We start from the raw sequence: 21,127 nt of genomic DNA, 5'->3' as shown, positions 1-21,127 counted from the left end.
AATAGTATCAGCCTCACAAGATATCAGCTGGGCTGCATCCTCCTGTAGTCATGGCTTTGGATTATCAGCAGTCCATCTGCCACTGCACTTCCACTGCCAATTAGATGATATACCCAGGGCTTGGGAGAGCACTTGAATGGTTTACAAGCTGCATGCTACTAAAGAACCACTGCTTAATGCCTTCCTTCCCTCAGTGATCACAGAACGCTATTAAATTAGTGTACTACCAAGAACACTATGCTCCGGGTGTATCTTCATGCATCCCACTAGTTATTCTATCTGCCTTAAGGGGATGGCCCAATTTCAGCACCCCCTTAGGAAAACATTAGTTTCTTTCTTACATGACTGAGTATTGCCCATTCTGAGTTTTTAGTCAGTGACTTTTGTTGAGGCAGAGTTGTTCTTGTGGAAGAAAAAAAAAAGACTCCTCTAAAAAGCTGATTAAAAACCCTGTGCAGTTGCTTTGAACTGATGAGGTGTATTGAATATTACAGTGTCTTGAAGGAGAAAATTGCTTGAAAAAGTGAAAGATGCATGATGGTGCATAGGTAGTGCAGAAAAGAAAAATTGTGTATGAGTTTGTGAATGCTCAGTACCAACACTAGGAAATATGTTGTACTGGCTGCTGCCTGTACTGGGATGCAGAGAGTCAAAAATTATCTATTTAAGTACAAAGTGTAGGACTGTGGTTTGAAAGTCAGTCTGAGTAAGGAGTGCAGTCTTGTGAAGAAGTACCTCCCAATGCAGGACTCTGCTGCCAGAGCTAGGTGAAGATACTTAATCCATCTACCAGAACACCTGTACCAACGCAGTGGAATTTTTCAACAGCAAAAAGCCTTTTGCTGTTCTGTGTTCTGTTACTGGGGAGCAGCAAGCCAATGGATGAGTTGTGTTAGATTAAGCCTAACAAAACCTTTGCTTTTGGTTCTGCACTACACCACTACATATACTTACTTATGTATTTACATATATATGTGTATGTATATAATATATACAATATGTGCAACATATTTGCATACATTTAAATAGGAAATATGCTAAGGATTCCTTTAAGGAATGTTTTGGAGAACATTAAGCAATTTATTTTGACTGTGTTGTAAGCCCTTATACTGATAAAGCCGAATGCCTTAGTTTGTGTCCAGTGAGAAAGAGATGTGTGCAAAGACCTAAATGGCTTGAGCGGAAGGTATTTCCTATGTTTAAAACTGCCACAGTTACTATTGCATTCTATTAACTTGAGCCTATGCAAGCCTATAAGTAACTGTTAGACTCATTAGAAACCTGGGAGTTTGTTTCCTCCACTGAGACTTGCAAGACAAACTTCAATGAGAGTGACAAGTTATTTCATGCAGGAAATACCTGTCCCATACCTCAGGTAGTGATGCACTCTGGGGCTAGGGATTTTCCATTTGTGGAAGGAAATGCTTATGTGGCAGATTTACTTTTAAGGAAAGACATTTCCCTGGCCATGCTTAAGGAGTTTAGAATATTATAGTGAATCTCAAAGAGAGAGGCTAATGGGCAGAGAGGAGGATGAAACTACCATATAATAGGTACATCTGCCATACAGCTCTGTAATTTCTCATGCTGAGAACACCTCTGAAAATGTGGGGAAAATTTGGTGTGGGGAAATCATCCCAGAACAAATTTACATCAATTTAACACTGTCTCTTGTCTCGGTTTGTGAAAGCAGAGGGATTCTGGGCACCTGTGGTGCACACCACCCATTGGAGTTTGAGGCTTTATTTAAAACTGACAGCTATGGGATAAGAAGGTGTTTTCTTTCATCATTAGCCAGCCTTTTCTAAAATGTTAATTAGTTTCAGGAAGAGAATTTCAAAATCTGTTGTGAATGTATTCCTGTGAAAAGCTTTCATATTCATGCTGTCTGGCACTGCACATCACACAGCTACCTCCTCCTGAGTAGGCCCCAGTGTTGTCTGTTTAGTTCTTTATTCAGATCATATGATATAATGGGGGAAAAGAAGAAAAAGAAAAGCTGTTAAGACAAAGGAGAAGACTTGCAAAGTCAAATGCAAAATATATCTTAAACAATATGTTATAAATATGGTGTTCTTGTACCATATGCAGAGACTTTAATACCCATCTAGACAATACTATGAAGGGAACATATATCTCCGTGAGCTCATACACATCTTTCATTCATCTGAATTGTTTCTTTTAAGTCTTATCACTTAAAATGAAGTCATGTATGCATATTCATTTGCATATAAAAGAACATAGATATTCTTGTTAACTATAGATAAGTAAAATGGCATATATGCTAACAAAAGAGAAATCCCAAGTTCTGTATAGAATTTCATTTACTGTTCTTAATAGATTTAGCTAAGAAAATGAAATTTCCTTTTGTGGGGAAAAAAGTATCCTCAGGCAAAAGGAAAGGTCAGGTGTGGAATTTTCCTGTGACCATACATTTCAGAAAAGGATCTCTTCAGACACTTCAAATGCTTCATTTCAATAATGTTGAAATAGGGCAATAGAAAGCATGCAAAGTAGTGTAATGTCATTTTACATTTATGTACAATTAATGTGCCACAAATTAATACAAAACAAACACAATGGAAAATGGAACATTTCATCTTCATAAAAATGAGAATGTGTATATTATTATACCATATTAGAAAATCAAAATAGAATTTGTCTTTTTTCATGAAAAATTATCACATTCTCATTATGCATTTCAATATGAATATAACTTGAATATAAATAGCTCTGTAGTGAAAAAGCTTTATTGCTAAAAATATTTATGCCAGCTTTGCTCCTTAAGTTAGAAAGGTGGTTTAGGACATGTGGCAGAAAAAGGTGGTTAAAAAATGAAATAAGTAAATAAAAGGAATCTATATCTATCATTGTATTTAATTATTTGACTGTATGTAATTTTGCTAGTATTATACTATATTGATTCTGAATGTGCCTCTGAGGTGCATTACTATTCCAGAGAAGAGGCACAGTTGAGAATTTTGTTCTAAATCTGTAATCCTTTAAATCCCTGCAGCTTCCTTTTATTAAAAAAAAAAAAAAAAGCAAACCCCCCCCAAAAAAACAACCAAAACCCAAACCAAATCCAAATCACAAAGCCAACAAACCCAAAACCAACAAACCTATTACCAGGACATTTAATGGGAATCCTAGAATAATTTGGATCAAAAGGGACCGTTAGAGATCTTGTGTTCTAATCTCCCACTATAAAGCAGATTTAAACTAAATCAGGTTGCTCAGGACATTGTTCAGCAGGGTTTTGAGAACCTCCAAAGATGAAGATCCCACTTCTCTTAGCACCTGCTCCACTGTTTGACTACCCTGATGGTGACAAAATTTTACTTAGATCTAATAGGGATTTCCTGAGCTGCAACTTGTGTCTAGTGTGTCTTATCCTTTCACCATGTGTGTAGAGTCTAGTTCTGTCTCTATAGTCTTCCATTACATAATTAATAACTGCAGTAAGATCCCCTGAAAGCCTCCTCTTCTCCAGGCTGAACAAGCATGCCTCTTTCAGTATCTACTCAGTCAGGACTGTCAATCAAGAATGATCCAGGTTCAATTTCCTAGTCAGGTAATATTTAAATAAGTCCATTTCCTTTCCTATCAGGAGGTCCTAATCTCTTGGTTAGTTATACATGGTTTTTCATAGGAAGAACTTTCCAAAGCCTTTAAAAATACACTGCTTTGGAGAGAGTAATTCAAGACTAACCAGATCAGAGAGTTTGACTTTCTGGGTTAGTCAGCGGAGAGAGAGAGAGACCTGGGTGTTGGTCTGCTCCTATGTCAAGGACTTTAGGGATTTTTTATTATTTTTTTTTTTCTTGTATAATGCAGTCATTTCATCCCTCATCTCCCTACACTGTTTTAGCTACTCCAAACTGCTCTGGACCCCTGCAGTTCTCATTATAACAGACCTCTTAAATGTCCAGCTGTCCTCCTTTCTTCCTTGAAAGGGAGGACAAGCACATAGCAGTTTATTGTCAGTCTGTGATCTTTGGCCTTCAAGCATTCCAGGTGGGCTGCTGAGTTCCTCCCAGTGCTTGTGAAGGTTTTGTCATACTTTGGACTCTCCTGTGTTCTAAGTGCCACCCTGATCCTCATCCTGCAAGTAGTTTCTTCCACATGACTGCTCTAATCTAAGTAAATCAGTTGGCTGAGTCTTTAGTGAACTGAACAGATTCATAAGCATTTGCCTTTTAATTCATTTGGGGGTGAAAAAAAAATCAAGTGTTAATATTCTGTGTATTTTTCCTATACACCCTTACAATTCAGAGGACCTATAGGTCAATTAAAGATTGTATTCGTTATTTCTTGATTAATTTAGGGATCATAAGAATCAAAACACAAATTTAAATTCATATTGCCAAGTTGTTAAATTTTGAAGCAAATTCAGAAATTTTGTAGCTTTTAATTTTTCCTTTCTTAATTCAGTAGAGTAGAATGGGGCATTTTATTGTCTGATTCTTAACTCACCACAGATCAAGGTCGTGGTCAAAATTAGATAATAGTAAATTTTAAAAAATATTGCTGTTCACGTCTCATTACTGGTTTATTCTTCTGTTGGAGAAGCAGGGGGATGTTAGATTTTTTTTTTTTCAAAGTGTGTGAGTGCATTTTTCTAAAGACCAGGAGCCGGAAATAGTGCAGCCAGGAGCTTTGCAGACATATACTTTTGCCAAAGCTTCTCAAATTCCTTTTCACTGCCATAGCCTAAAGCCTTCCCTGAAGATCCTGTCAATCATGGTAAAATGCACTGAGGTCTTCCCAGGTGGACAGACAAGAACTAAACTGTAACCACAAATTTAAGACAAGAGTCAGCCCATTTCAAATAAATGTTGTTACGTTAATCTGACACACCATGTAGCTCCGTTTTTTTCACACAGTCAGTCATCAGTGTTTCCCCTCAGCCACTTTGCATCAGCAAAGAAAATCTCTCAGTGTGATGCCTCTTTTGACCTAAAATGTTCTTGGGTTTGGTGCTATAACCCTCACTTGCAGAAACTCAGATAACCTGATGGAGTCCATGTAAAGCAGAAGCTGAGAACAAATAGGCAGAGTTTTAAATGATGTCGCTATAACCAAACCTCAAAGCATGTGTTGAATACCTAAATTCAAGAAATAACACTTAGCAGTAAGGGTAAGTGAGCTGTGTCTGTAATGGCAGCTATGCTGTATTTCTCTATTATCCTTTCCTTATTTCCCATTTCCCTGCATATTTTCTATCTCTTTCTTGATCTACTCTATCTCAAGTTATGCTGTTTTAACTGTGAGCTATTTCTGATATTTTGAGAACAGGATGGAGCCAAATAACTTTTCTTTTTTGCTTTCATCTCATGTGATGCTAATGAACCAACCTACTATAAATAACAATTAAGTGCAAAAAAAAAGACCATTGAAGTTCTAATATGTAGTGAGTAAAAAGGCAAGTAAAAAGCACAGAAAATCAAAGCTGGTTTTGTTTATGCTGATATAAATCAAAACCATTTTTCATTAACCTCCACATTCATTTAATAAGTTTGTACTGATTTTAAAATCAATTCTTGTAATTGTGTAAGTGAATCTTCCTTTCCCCTTTTTACTCTTATTCCTTTCTCCTTCTCCCTTTCTATCTAGTCCTGCTAGCAGTGGGATGCCCTCTTGGTCCTGCAGTACTGCTTTTGGTGTTACTGAAAGTGCTTGTAAAGTCTCTGTGGCAGAAATGAAAGACACAGTGAATGAAAGCAGGGAAATGAAATCCTGTGGTATCAGGAACACTGTTTTCAAATTCAAGCAGCATCGCAGCGTTTTTTTAAAATTCATTCTTTTGTCTTTATCAAAGAATGCAAGAGCACGATAAAAATGAAATTAATAATGAGCACTTGCTCTGAAGCAGGAAGTTCGTAATTAAAACAAAGAGAAGGTATCTTAAAGAAATAACAATAAACCACCACTTTATAAAGTCAGGTAAAAGAAAGGGTGTACTCACCCTCACCTATAGTCAAATATTCATAATCTCTTCCGTACTGGTGTAGCTTTACTTTGTTGGGATGTCAATATGAAATCCATGTTGGACGTCTTAGGACAAAGAGTAATTTTATAATCTAATATAGGTTCACATACTAAGAGGTCCTAAGCAAGGAACAACACAATTCAGTGGGATCCTGCCTAGTTTTTTCTTTTTTAATTCTCTTGATAATTACTTTTCCCTGTTGTTCTCTAGAAATGCTAGTTCCTGAAGTAGGGACAACTTGTAAAGCATTTTATTAAGTGTTTGCTACTCCTTGCTGCAAAATGTAGCGCCTTTAAAAATGCTTCTCCTAACTTTATTTCTGTCTGATAGAGTGTTGACAGTACACAGTTTAGTGTCACTGTGAAATTGCATTCTTGAGCATATTACATTCCAATATAAAGCATATAAATATGAAATTGAATGACAAGTTTGCTATCACTAATGCCATACCTTGTTTATTGCACTTCCCCACTTGATTTCAATTGCTTCATATTTGTATCTCATTCAATTCAGGGAAGATAGAAAGGGTTCAGTGCAGTCTGTTGCTGTTTTGATAAGAAATATAAAGTATAATAAAAGTATTATTTAATTATAATGATAGTTATATCACCTGAAGAAATTTACCATTTTGATTGGATTCAATATTCAGGTTCCTAAAACTTGTTTAAAACTTGTTTAGAATCATAGAATCATAGAATAGTTAGGGTTGGAAAGGACCTTAAGATCATCTAGTTCCAACCCCCCTGCCGTGGGCAGGGACACCTCACACTAAACCGTGTCACCCAAGGCCTCGTCCAGCCTGGTCCTGAACACTGCCAGGGATGGAGCATTCACAGCCTCCCTGGGCAACCCATTCCAGTGCCTCACCACCCTAACAGGAAAGAATTTCCTCCTTATATCCAATCTAAACTTCCCCTGATTGAGTTTTAACCCGTTACCCCTTGTCCTATCACTACAGTCCCTAATGAAGAGTCCCTCCCCAGCATCCTTATAGGCCCCCTTCAGATACTGGAAGGCTGCTATGAGGTCTCCACGCAGCCTTCTCTTCTCCAGGCTGAACAGCCCCAACTTTCTCAGCCTGTCTTCATACAGGAGGTGCTCTGGTCCCCTTACCATCTTCGTGGCCCTCCTCTGGACTTGCTCCAACTGCTCCATGTGCTTTTTATGTTGAGAACACCAGAACTGCACACAGTACTACCAGATTTCTTTCCTCAATTGTTTATAAAGTCATATAGACCTCGTACTGTGTGTATATAGTTAGGATTTTTTTTTCCCATATGCATTACTTCATATCTGTCAACACTGATTTTCCTTCTTAAGCGAATATACAGTCACTCTACGTCATGAGATAAATTTGTAACTTTTTCCACTCTATTTCTGATTTTTACTATACATTAAAAATTGTTGTCCAAAAACATTGTGGACAGCAATGTTGTTCAGCCATTTCCTAAATCAGTGCATGGCGAATAATATACATCCCAACATGCACTTTTGTAGAATGCCCACTAGTAATGTATCTCTTTTGAGGATTATTTAGTTCTACCCTTGGTGTTTTTTATCTTTTTGAACAACTGTTATTTTATGAAGGATCTTTCTGATTGTAGTTTATATTCTTTCAGGCATGTGGTGATCGAAATATTGAAAGCTTTCGTTAACTACAACTGCACCACACCAGAGGCTTGCATTACAGCCCCTAATCCTTTCTTCGTCTGAAACTGTTCACAAACAGAGAAGTAAAATTTGAAACAATATGTATGTAGGAAAGAAGAAGATATTTTATTTAAACTTACAGTAAGTGAAATAGTTCATAGAATTAATTAAAGGAAAAACATAGTGAAATCCCTTTAGCAATACTATTACAAATTTCATCTCACTGCATTTATATATCACACTGTTAATGTGTTTCTGGAGCTGTGGAAAGTAACAGCATCTTGTTTTTCCTTTCTTTGCTTGGAAGAAAGGAGGCATACTGATACAAAAAGGAGAATACCACTCATTTTGGAATTGTGAAGAAGGAAGTGAGTGCTTTTGCCTGATTCAAATAAGTATGCTTTTCTCACTAAATTCCTAATTATGCTTTACTTATTGTTTCTAAATTAAAATGGAAGGCACATTCCTTTCAGAGCCTAAGTTAATTCCAGGCATCAGTCTAGTCACCATTTATTATTTTTTATTTTTATTCTTACTATTTACATTCTCTAACTATAGTAGTATCCCATTGTGCCTTGTGCTTTATGCCTAGTGCTTTACAAACACAAGCGTAAAAGGCAAGCTAGGTCCCAAAGAGGTTGTTACTAAAGTCAAGACAGGAGAGAGAAACTTGATACAGGTAAGCAGGTGAGAAATGAACCAAATAGAGGCTGATCTTAGTTATTGGTGTTGTTCTGTTGGAGGATTTGAGGGAGAAATCACAGAGAAAGATTTTTGGAGAGGTGTTGAGTCAGGTGTGAAGAAGCTTTATAAGGTGATCCTTTCAACTAGAAGGGACTGCATAGGAGAAATGCAGCATTTAAGAGTTTCACGGCGGCAGACAAAACTGGGGACAGATTGTGATGAAGCCTCTAGCTAACTATTTTCTTAGGCTGATTTTATGAATATTTGTAACAAAACAGAGTAAACAATACCCAAAATCTCACACAATTTTTGAGGAGGTGTCTATATGTTTTTCTGCCCTATATTTTCCTGTATTTTTAGCATTACACCAGCTCACTTCTTGACATTTCTTGTGTCTTAAAATACCAACAGTTCCTAGCCAGTCTTGAGGTTGTTCTGAATATCAGGCTTCTCTTTTCTGAGACTAATATGGTATATTCTCTTTCCTCACATAGTGATGGTAACAGTGTTTGGGTGGTAAGCATTTTGCTTTCCCTCCGTCAAGAATTTCATCCTAGGTAATCATCTGGGAGCTTCCATCTGTTTTATTTTTAACTCTGGTTGTAGATCTCTTTTCCTTTAAGAAGGTGGAAACATCAGAGAATAGCTAGTAGTCTTTTCTCTGAGTGAAGATGATCAAATATTTAAGTCTTTTTTTCCCCCAAATTTACTTCAAGTCTAAGAGCGTGAGTGGTGATGGTGATGTGAAGTACTATGGTTTTACACATTTCTTAAATCTTGTATAGCTAGAGTCTCCCAGGGATTGAGAGATCCAAGGAACGGATGACTTGCAGAGGCTGCAGCACTGCAACACTTTCAGCAATATCTGAAAAGTGCAGATGTAAAAAATTTTATATTCTGCTAAAATTTACTTGACTGAGTCCACTGGGTGTTTTTGTTCACAGTACAAAAGTCTGGATGGTATCGCTCTCTTCCTGTAACAGTTGTTTCAGGTTTGAATTTTTCCCACAAGACCTATTTCCAGAATTAGATTCAGATTGAGAAGTCCTGTACAGTTGTTAGTGTCATAAAAACAATCTGCTGTAGCTGTACTATGGGACCAAAACCAAAAATTAAGGAAATGAGAAAATGTTGGTGTAATTTCTTTAAGAAAATTAGCTGTCTTTTTATAAAATTCGAGCTTCATGTTGTTGGTGTAATAAGCAAGAACTCTGGTTTTCTTTGGAAAGGATTCCATTTTTACTGTAAAATAAAACATGTAACAGGAGATGCTTGAGATGTGCACCCTGCAGCGCATGGTGTTTTTCTGCAATCTCATTGAGGGACTGGTATCATATATTCTACCATATCATAGATTTTCAGATATGGATCAGTATCACTATAATGTTACCCAGGGCAATTCTCTAGTAACTTTTCTCTGAAAAGCTGTTTAGGAAGATTTGTTACCTCTTCATTAGTACATTGTTCACATGCAAGAGTTCTTAGATAAATTGCTGAGCTTGTGACACTGGCAGCGATTAAAGGTTTTGTGAATAGAGAGTACTCACAATTCCACTGATGGGCAAGGGAAGACCACTCTATACTGCAGTCTCCTGGCTTAGTGAATATGAGATAAGAGACAACAGGGAGGTAGGTAGGTGGGGAACATGGGGAAACTCAAAGCAATACTGATCAGCTTAGTGAGCAGTAATATCAGTACTTCGCAAAGTGTGTCTGCAGGCAGTGATTTGAAACAGAGCAGTGAATTATTGGTAAGGTTTACAAAAAGCTCCTCCCATGCAATGTGAGGGAAGACAAGTATGTGCCTGCTTTAAAATCTAGTTGACAAAGAAAATGGCTTTGAGAGTTAGCACAAGTTGGTTATGCTTGATGCAGTAGACCTCTAGAAGAAGGAGGAAACATGAGATAATAAGGTCCTGTAGTTTCTAGTTGAAGATAGCTAAAACATCTGTTGGATGGATATGAGCTGGCTCATTATGTTTTCCACAGAGGAAAAGTCATTGAATGAACATATATGAGAAGATCAAAGTCTATGGAGGAGTTACTTCTGTATAGAACCCATACCTTGAAAATACTACACAGATGGAATCTGGAAAATTTAAATGAAGGCTGCTTGCAAGACCGAGCAAGGAGAAGGGCTTGGTCTAAGACAGAACCACAGGCCAGGGATACAAGACAAATGGGTATAGAGCCCACCATCACCAGGATCACAGGCATCTCACAGATGCTGAAATAAAAATCAAGTTTTGGACATGTTATTTTTTGATGGTAGCTAAGAATAACTCTGGGGGAGACAGAGTGAGATTTTAGTTTAGACAGATGTGGAAACAAGAGATACATGCATCTAAAGCAGTTCTATAGCTTAATGAATCACTATAACAGTATCAGAATCAAGATCTTGCCTCAGACAGACCACTGCTGCTAAGAAGCAACTAACTATTGTGACTAATTCTCCTGAAATGAGGAGTGACAGAAAATAGTCTTCAGAAATGCAATTCAATTTAAAATGCCACTTACTTGTACAAAGTGTGTTGAGAAATCAAACTGTACAGTATGATATAAACCAGTTAGCTGTATTATATGGTGTCTCAATGAAACAGCTCCAGACAATTCTACACGAGGTGAAAATCATTACTGATTTGTCAATTCCATCAAAATCTTCTCTCTTATAATTTTTATTTATGGATATAAACTGAGATAGCCTCTGATAGAGTAGCTCACATCACCTTTGTATCCAAGAGACCTCACCTGGAGAACTGTGTGCAGTTCTGGTGTCCTCAACATAAAAAGGACATGGAACTGTTGGAACAAGTCCAGAGAAGGGCCACGAGGATGATCAGGGGACTGGAGCACCTCCTGTATGAAGATAGGCTGAGAAAGTTGGGGCTGTTCAGCCTGGAGAAGAGAAGGCTGCATGGAGACCTCATAGCAGCCTTCCAGTATCTGAAGGGGTCCTATAGGGATGCTGGAGAGGGACTCTTCATTAGGGACTGTAGAGATAGGACAAGGGGTAACGGGTTAAAACTTAAACAGGGGAAGTTTAGATTGGATATAAGAAGGAAATTCTTTCCTGTTAAGGTGGTGAGGCACTGGAATGGGTTGCCCAGGGAGGCTGTGAATGCTCCATCCCTGGCAGTGTTCAAGACCAGGTTGGACGAGGCCTTGGGTGATATGATTTAGCGTAAGGTGTCCCTGCCCACGGCAGGGGGGTTGGAACTAGATGATCTTAAGGTCCTTTCCAACCCTAATTATTCTATGATTCTATGATTCTAAGTAGTCCCCTTTAATTCAGTGGTCATCTAGAGGATTAAAGTGCTGTTCACCATAAATCAGGGCATTGGCAACTATCACACGATTATTAGATGCCATCAAAAGATGTGAGTGCGAAATCAATTTAAGTCTCTAGAAATGCGACAAAAATTTTAAATGTTACTTAATAATGTGGTTACAAAGTACAGTACTGATCTAAGAAACATGAAGATTATGTTTGCTCACTGAATGTTTTTTTCTTTTCTTTTTTTCCTCAACATTCATTCCTCAAGAAAATTGGCTAAAAAGCGGAAAGAGACATTGAGTAGTACACGGCAGGAAATGACAGTGATGGTGAATTCAATGGATAAAAGCTACAACGAGCAAGGCACCAACTGTGACGAAGCTTTCTCTTTCATGGACACACACAATTTAAATGGGAGATGTAAGTTTTTTCTTTTCTTATCCTTTTTTTTTTTTTGGAAGTTAGAAGAAAGGTGCAAATGGTTTTTAAAATATTCCTCATTTCTCAGTCATGGAAAATCCATGGGACCCAGCGTTTCCCACTGTGCAGCACATAACAGTGTGTATTCGAATGAGCAAGACAGTCAGACATCAAGAACAGACTCCTTTAAAAATAACAAGGATAACTGAGCTTTTTTCTGTCCATCCTTTTCTTCTGCAGAAGAGCAAAGACATTACTGAAACAGCTGTTGTTTTACCTTTTTCCAGTCTCTATTACATTCAAAATTTTGTATCATTCCTGCTGTCCCAAGTCCTTCAAATGCTTCTCCTGCTCACTTCTTCTTTTTTTTTTTTTTGTAGGTGAAGTTTATTTTTGAATGTCATAACTTAATAATGGTGATCTGATTGTCTCATTATTTCCAATTCTAGATGATGCTTTTTCTGTTGCTTGTACAATGGCTGAACTCAGTGGAATTATCTGTTCTGAAATTTCATAAGAGATTCTGTATATCCTGGGTATTCCTGGATCTACCCTGAAAAGAAATAAAATTTGGGATATACAATTTCCTGTATTAAATTTTAGTCAGGGACTTCCTCATGTCTTGGGGTTAGCACTAAGCAAAGACCAGGAAAAACAGTAGGTTTTGATAATTGTTAAAAAGAATAAAAGAAAGGATGGCTATGTTCGAAAAACTTTGTTGGTTTTGTAGTTCTTAAGGAACCTCAGTTTTTCTTGTGTACCAGTGGTTTTGAGCATCTTCAGAATTTTTCAAAGATTGAATTTTGTTTCAAGTACTAACAGTATATGAGGCCCAAATCTCACTCTTTAATAACGCGTTTAAGAACTTACCTTTGACGAGCTCAGTTGTACAAAACCTGTGAGATTTATACAGTGAGACTTCTCTCAGCAGCATTAGGCTTAGAATTTGCAGTGTTAATTTGTGTTTGAAATTTGTACTTTTGAAATTGCTTTGAAATAGATCTTTTAAAATCTGACTTGCCTTTCTAGTGAGAATATAGCATTGCAGTTAATGAGATTACTTCTGTGAAGAGATCAAGAGGTTTGACTTCATCTTCCATCATCATGATGTAGTTTTTCAATAGTGTTACTAAATAAGCACCAGCAACTAAAGAAGCTGCAATGAGTTCCTGGGACTAAATCAAGCTATATAAACCACCTTAAACCAGTTTGAAATTATTGGCATAGCAAGTATTTTGTATCACATGAGGGTTAGACTTCCCGTAAGATAAGTGGTCACCAGAAGCAGCAGTCTGACAGTTTTCAGAAATACTTTGTGTAAGGCCTTGTACTCAAGCAATTTAGAACATTCCTGCTTCCTATTAAGGTTTATTAGCCTGGCTGCATTCTGCATATCTAGCCAGTCTTACTAGCTGCAGTAGCCCTGACCTCAACTGATCTCTGCATTCAGACCCAAAAGGAGTCCCTCTCTGTTCTTTCCATCCAGTGATTCAGGAGACATAATCAAAGGAAAGTAGTCTCAGATATATTCATTTATATGACAAGTGATAACTGCCAGCATTATTTAAGCCAGTTTTCAGATAGTTCCATCTTAACAAGGGCTGGCAACTGTATGCACTAGAAGATCAACCAAAAAAAAAAAGGGATGAAAGCCAGCAGGAGTAACCTCACTCCTTATCCAGCAGATCCTGTCTTCCTTAATTCAAGCTTTGTTTTACAAATTCCTGTTTGTCTGTTTATCGGTATCCAGATATCCAGAATGTGCTTACATTCACCGATTTTGGGCTGTGTAGACAAGCAACTGAGGCTGAATTTGCAATGAGTTTTGCTTAAAAGCCTTTATTGACTCTTTGACTGAACATCCTGTAAAATGTTGTGATTAACTCCCACCTGTTAAATGTATCTGTTTTACAAAAGTAATTCACATTGTCTTTGCATACCAGCAAACAAACTGAACTTAATTTGTTGCATTGGTCTTTCCCGTAGGTTTTACAAATGGTTAAATGATTAAATACCAATGTGAGCATTGATCTATGTATCACTTTGAAAGTGATTGTTAAACAAAGAGGCTTATTCAGAGCATAATAGTAGCTGTGTACACATCATCCATCTGTCTGAACAAATAAAAAAAGAAGGGAGAAGAAAAAATGAACTATAGTAGAATATTTGCAGCATTTATATATTTACCCTATTGTTAATTAAACTTACTAATGATCAAAGCTTCTGTCAAAAACACCTGTCATCGTAGTATCAGTAGTATCAGTAGCATCACTATTCAGTCTCATCTTGTAAGAAGTAGATTTGTTATCACTGATCAAAATGCTTTCCCTGATGACATTTCTTTTTAGAGAATTGATCAAATTCAATGAGCTATTTTATTCACTAGGCATACCTGGTTTTCTCTACGTCCTGATTCCAGCACAACAAACACAACAGGATGGACTCTAAACAACCAAGTCAATCATATGCACTGTATCACTCAGCTTAAATAGCCACGTATCACTTTGCTGCCACTAACCAGCTTTGTTTCTCTTTGCAGCTGTATCTTCACCATCTTCATTTACAATGAAAACTAACACATTGAGCACAACAGTGCCTAATTCTTATTACCCAGGTAACCAATTTTTTTCTTGGTTTCCACCCCATATAGACCTTTTCATAATAGAAGCACACATAATTATGTTCATATACTTCTTGACATAGAAATTGAATACATACATAAGCAACATACTGATTGCTTACAGTAGCTTTCTGAAAGAAAACTCGGGAACCCTTATCAACCATTTACTGTTCTCTCTCTTTTTACCTTTTCTGCATTGACCTGCTTATGATGTATGACAGATCCATTTGTGCCAACTGCAATTTTAGGTGAGAACATTTCCCTTTATCAAAGTTTATTGCTGAAGTAATTTAGAAAGTCACAGTTCTCGGGGTACAGACAATAGTATGTAAAAAGCTGGAATTTTATCCTAAAGGGAGGTGTGGTAGGCTTGGCTACACTGAGAATGCTAAGGACACTATCAGGCTTGATTACTACTGTTGTAGTGCAAGTCAGGGGAGAAAAGAAATACTTTTAACAAGTGGATTTGCGAGGAATGTTTATGCATGTATTTGGAGTGATACAAAAGAATTTGATTATTGCAGCAATTGATATAGTTTCCCTCTTTTTTTTTTTTCCATTTTATCTCAGAACTGAAGATGTCACTTCTTAAATGTAACATTTTTTCCTAATTAGGCTATTCATGATACAGAAAATCAGACAAAATACAGTTTTGTCCATCCAGCAGCTATCATTTCTTCTCACAATACCACACAGTTTCTGACATGCTTGTCAAAGTGAAGTTTCAGAGGAGAGATGGTATTTTGAACAGCCAAATGATAACATGAGACTTAGAGTATATAGTTTATTATGCATCAGGTGTCACGGGAATGAAATCTAGGAATACCTGGGGAATCTAGGGAAACCAGCAATTGTCCAATGTCAAAAAGAGAGTTTTCTGCACAGTGATAGAATAATAAGCATGAAAAGCTTTTGCATTTCCAGTGCTTAAGTAACTCTTAACTGCTTTGTGGCTTGTCTTCATTTACACCTCCTTCCCATTCTAACTTCAAACTAAACAGGGAGATATTTTGGTTTTTTAAGTAGAAAGTCAAAATGTAACAGTGCACTGTAGCAAGAATTCACACTCCAGTATTAAGCTTCTTTACTCTTTTTACAACGATTGATGTGTTTCCAGCAAATATTTTTCTTTCTCCTCCTTTTTTCTTCAAATCAGTGAAAAAAATGTTAGACCTCTTAACTGATTCCTGCTCTTAAATTGCAAGTTAAACAGGCTTAAGTAGAATAAAGTATATAAGAAGTTTAGGAAGGTGATCTTGAAAATTTGTTATTGTGAAATAATATTTAGCGCAGTGCATTTCAGCGTGATAACTTGGGAGAAGGAACTTATGCGTTTTTATACATTATGTAAATCTGGAAGAAGGTAATGATAGTGACTGTGACAATGTAATAATCTGCATGCAAATGAAATTTGCAGTGCCTTTTAACTGCCTGAGATGTTAGATTTTTTGTGTGTGTGCTTTAGCATTCATTCAACACTTCATCCAGTAGATGTTCTTTCTGACCTTGTGTGTGGGCAAGGAGAAAAGTGCTATTATCAGGAGAAAAACTTTGAGATTTCCTATCTCAATTATTAGGGTTTAGTTAAAGGTTTCTCTGATTTAAATTTTTTTTTTGTGATCCTTTGCCATATAATAGAGATGGTAAAAGTATTTGTTAGCTTCTTTTTTCTCCACAAGAAATAATCTCTGAGCAAGTAATTCAAATATCATACAAACACACACTGGGAAATAAAATTCTTTGCCTTTACTAAGTCTTTAAAATCTGGGATTAGTTAAATATGTATTTTATGGTCTGCTACGGCAACCTCTGCATACTCATCTCAGAAAATCTGCCAGTAATTTCACCATGGAAAATTAATGTTTTTGTAAGCTTACATGTAAAAAAAGTTAGTACCCTTTTATAACTGGTGTTCCATTCAAACCAGTGGTGTTCCATTCTCCCAGAATGTTTTTATGGCTGCTTGTATAGGAATAGTGTTTTTTCTGACGCAAATCAAATTAGCTATGCTTGAGTCAGTAGAGCATTATAGAAATTAACAAAATATGCTGTGTTTTAATTGCAAATAATACCTGCTGTTGCTGTCTTCCGGCCTCCAGAGAAATTGTGTTAGCCTACAGAATCAAGCCTGTAGTTAAAATTAAATAAGCTTTAAATACTTTGGATAATGGTGGCTGAATTTATAGATGCTGATCATGAGTGTAGGTCATGTTTGTCTAGTATCAGTGATGTGCATTTTTCTGAAACTCTTGAGCGTCTCAGCCCTGAAAAGATATTGGGCTGGGTTTCCAGCTACCTTCCATGCTATAAGTTCATATAACTAGTAAATAAATATATTATTTCTGAAGTGTTGTACAGCTCTATGAGAATGAGTGAGTGGAGAGTAGAACAACTGTAGCTGTAGGAGTATTTAAGCTGGGCAAAATTCCTGTTGCATCTGAACGCTGCATCTGGAAGAGGTCACCCTGTGAAAAACAGTGGACTGTTATGCCTGAAAGGCTCATGCAGCAGTGCTCAAAGGCAAAGCAAAAATTATGAGGCTCCTAATGTATGATATAAAACAAGGATTGAAAGCATTTTATTTAAAACATCTGAAAAAATCACTCCCAAAGAGGAAAAAAATAGTATTAATGGAGGTAAAGTAATGGAGAGAGAAAAATCAGTCTAAAACAAAGGAGCTCATAGGAAAGAGATTCATAAATGGCTGCTTTCATAGTACAAGACCTTGTTAACTGCCTTCATCTTAGTTACTAACAAGGAATTCTGTAGTTTGCAAAAAAAATCCCCAAGTTTTCTAGCCTGTTTCTAAATTTGAAATAAGCCACATAAAAAATCATGATCAACCTCCTATACTTTTTTTGTCTTTTGTGTCTTAGCCACCTTGTAGTTTTCAGGTGCCATTTCAACAGCAACATATTGTACCTACACTTGTATACCACGCTTCATACCATGCATCCCAAGGTGCTTTGCAGTAAAATTTTATCACGTATTAGAAAAAGTTGTCGAACTTTCTGGGTAAAAGATGAATCACTTTACTCTGACTTAGATCATGTTAGCAAACTGACAGGAAAGGTAGTGAAATTCCCATACTAATACCCATAATTTCTTCTTTGTAATTTTTGATTTAGGTTTTAAATGCATAGTTCATACTGACTGTATGCTTACTGAGGACCAGTTTTTATGTGTCTTAGTATAAGTGAGAATTGAGAGAGCCTAAAATCATCCTTGAAATATGCTTTCTTGAGCTCTGTGGCTTTAACATCAATTTTCAGTGGTTTAACTAAGACCAGAAATGCACCTTTAATGAGGTTAGGTAGTATTTTTTGTGTGTACATGAGAACCTGGGACCTTTTCATAATGAGTATTTGCAGAACTTTCCACTATAATATGCCTAACTTATGAATGCAGAAATAGTATTTTAATACTTCCCTTCCATACAATATATTTTACAGAGTATTAATTTTTAAATAAGTATAGTATTTTAATAAACCCCTTGCAGTGTTTAATGTGCAGCCATTGAGGAAGAGCTTGGATAAGTCAAAGCACCACATTTAAAATTTCAGCTAAAAATCAAAACTTCATTGAAACATGTAAAATTATTATTTGGGTAAACAGAAAATATATTTATGATGATATTTGGACCTTAGAATTGGGGTTGGTTTTTTTCTCTTGTCAGGTCTGAACAAATTTTTTGAAGTCCACCTAAGCAGGAAGAAAGTCATATTGCTTCTTTTGGTAGAGTGCACTTTCACATCTATCTATTTACTGCTAAGTATAAGTTTTGATCTCAGTAGCATCTGTGTGAATTCACCCATAGTAAAATACCTTGGTTTCATTACATTTATTTTATACTGTGAAACTAAGATCAGAATCTGACTCATTTAGGAAACCACTCTGTAAAGACTAAATTACAAACATAAAATTACCTGTAATTATTAATGTAGTACTGTTGCTTATGCCCTGTTTCCTTTTTCTCCTCCTCTTTTTTTCTCCTGATATGTATCTTCTTAAAAGTGCCAATCAATGGTAAGTTGCCCATTTGCCCCACGGAAGAGATGTGGAGGGTTGGGAGAGTATGTGTCTCATAAAAATTTTAACCAGCCCAGTGGGTTCTCCTGTTTGTTGGCTTGCATGTCAGTTGACATATAACATTCCATGCCTAATGTGATGGCTCATGATATACCATGGTTCCAAAGCATGTTCAGCAGCCAGTCAAGACATTTTTCCTGATGAGATGATCCTTTGCATTTGTCCTCTCACAGTTCATCTCCAAATGTTGTCTCAGATCTACATTTCCATTGCAGTCCTAGCTTGATGAAACCATAAGCCATTTTGTGCATCTTTTTATTTTGCTCACTCCAAACATTTGCTCTAAATTTGCAGTGTGAAATATAGCACTTTAGTAATTAAAGAATACAAGTCCAATTTCATTCCATGGGGACTTGTTGAAGTTTCAGAATGAAACTTCTATGGAGTTTAGAACCAAATGCCTGATTTAAAACCTGCTTGTAATCAGCTAGTGATATTTAAAACAATATTAGAGTTCGGACTGCTCTGCAATGCTCAATGGACTTTGCCTCATTCCAATTAGTCTTGCAATTTCCCTGTGTAAACTGCTCCATGGATTTACTGTTCTCCTGGTGTAGCCTTCACAGACAGAAACAATATTGATGGTGTCAGATTTCTGCCATTCCTCTAGAAATCTGTGTAAGTTATATTTCTGTTAATAAGTGAAAATGAGCCAGTACGTGATGAGTTACTCTTGTTCTAGATGAAACCCATACGATGGTCAGTGACACAAGCAGCCTGGTCCAGTCCCATACCTACAAGAAGCGAGATCCAGTGGATGTTCCCTACCAGACTGGACAGCTTCATCCAGCCATCCGTGTAGCTGACTTGCTACAGCACATCACCCAAATGAAATGTGCAGAAGGCTATGGATTCAAAGAGGAGTATGAAGTAAGTGTCAGGTCTAATGATCTGATTATTATGTCTTCTGCACTGTTGACTTTTCTGTCTGCTACCTGCGCTACAGAACAGGAAAAATAATTACTCAGCCAAGTAATACAGCTGCTGTGTGAGGGAAGATACTGATGGGAAAGATCATCTCTATAGTGAGGAAATTTCCTGATTGTAACCAGCCAGAATGAGGAGTGAGACATAAAAACCTTTCTTGGAAATTTCTGCCTAATTCTAATTGCATAAAGCTCTATATTCAAAGAAACGGATCCACTAGTGTTCTCCTAGTCCTTCCCATGTTTTTCTTTTACTACTGAAGAATAGGGCTTTTCCCAAAGTTCTACATCACAGATTTTCTAATCACAGTTGCCCTGTAACACGATATTAGCTTAGTAATCTACAAGCAGTATTTCTTGGAGTATTTGTCATGGAGAAGAAGTGTGCAAATCCTCAGAGTGTCCCGTAGGGCTATAAAATTTATTCTGCAGTGCCTGAAATGTTTGCCACTAGCTGGAGGCTACCTCTAAGCCTCGTTATTTTTCATGTGAACTTACAGCCTCTCTTTTTTTCCTTTTTTGTTGATTCAACTTCTGTTTCTTCATTTCATGCTAGAGTGACCTGTTCCTCCCTGTTGTCATCTGAATTTTAAATGTCCCGTAAAACAAGTAGTATGAATATATTACTTCACAAAGGAAACATACTTAAGTTGATCCACAGAGTTGGCCTGTAAATTGTCAGAATTGACGTAGGTGTGTATGAGAATTTATGAGATAAATTTTATTGATCGGGAAGATTCACTCGTAAGAGTTTGCGAGGTCTGATCTGGTGATCTGTAGGCAGACTTGAAGCTGTCACCTCCGAAAGACTGCTAACTTTTGGTCCATTATATGGACTATGATCCAAGATGTAATTAGGTTTACCAAAAAATATTACCTGCCATGTGGTCTAGAAAGCAAATGATAAGCAGCAGATGATCCCCACCATTTCCAGGAGTGGGTTACACTTACAAAGTTTTTATCTGCCTCTGTATGTGAAAGTGTCCCTTTATCCAGTTGAGGAACCTGTCCCATCCATTTGTCCATTTGAGGAATCTGTCCAAATTGCACTGCGATTCCAACCTAGTGCACAGTCCTAAATTTCCTTTCCTTGGAAAACTAGAATGTGAAACTAGAATCAGAGGAACAGGTGTAAATGGGTCTTACTGTAATGTGACTCTGACATAGCTGGTGAGAAGCAGAATTAAATAAATTCAATTTTAGCTCTGTCTTCTCAAAGCAGAAGCCAGGAAAAAACAGATCCCTTCTCATTCTTTCATCTGATAGAAAGAGAAGTGAGAAGGACAGCCAGCAAAAGTAATTTAAATTACTTCCACCCATAGGGCAAGCAACAATTTATCTTCTGGGCATGCACAAGTATACACTGCCCTAGAGGGTCAATATACCATGCTTAAATTTTTAAGGTAGGAACTAGTGTACTCACTGTTGCAGACCTTTCAGGATGACTCATACAATTATGTGCATACTGCTTG

The 21,127-nt window shown here is 37.0% G+C and overlaps 1 protein-coding gene across 12 annotated transcripts in view; it reads left to right on the top strand.

The window, feature by feature from the left end:
• The window catches only part of PTPRM (protein tyrosine phosphatase receptor type M), a 471,112-nt gene that overhangs the window by 359,871 nt on the left and 90,114 nt on the right, over nucleotides 1-21,127 (top strand). For 5 of the 12 annotated variants that reach the window (XM_057397499.1, XM_057397498.1, XM_057397493.1 and 2 more), the window contains 5 exons: nucleotides 11,869-12,020; nucleotides 14,560-14,634; nucleotides 14,862-14,888; nucleotides 18,655-18,666; nucleotides 19,412-19,599. In XM_057397499.1, the coding sequence (XP_057253482.1) occupies nucleotides 11,869-12,020; nucleotides 14,560-14,634; nucleotides 14,862-14,888; nucleotides 18,655-18,666; nucleotides 19,412-19,599 (454 nt within the window). The remainder of the gene's footprint in view (nucleotides 1-11,868; nucleotides 12,021-14,559; nucleotides 14,635-14,861; nucleotides 14,889-18,654; nucleotides 18,667-19,411; nucleotides 19,600-21,127) is intronic. The other 7 variants (XM_057397501.1, XM_057397497.1, XM_057397495.1 and 4 more) reach the window with 3 other exon arrangements.

Source organism: Pezoporus wallicus, unplaced genomic scaffold (genome assembly GCF_028554395.1).
Source record: "Pezoporus wallicus isolate ANWC-B61680 ecotype Strahan unplaced genomic scaffold, APGP_CSIRO_Pwel_v1 contig_227, whole genome shotgun sequence".
Lineage (NCBI taxonomy): Eukaryota > Metazoa > Chordata > Aves > Psittaciformes > Psittacidae > Pezoporus > Pezoporus wallicus.
This window is presented reverse-complemented; position numbering and strand designations above follow the sequence as displayed.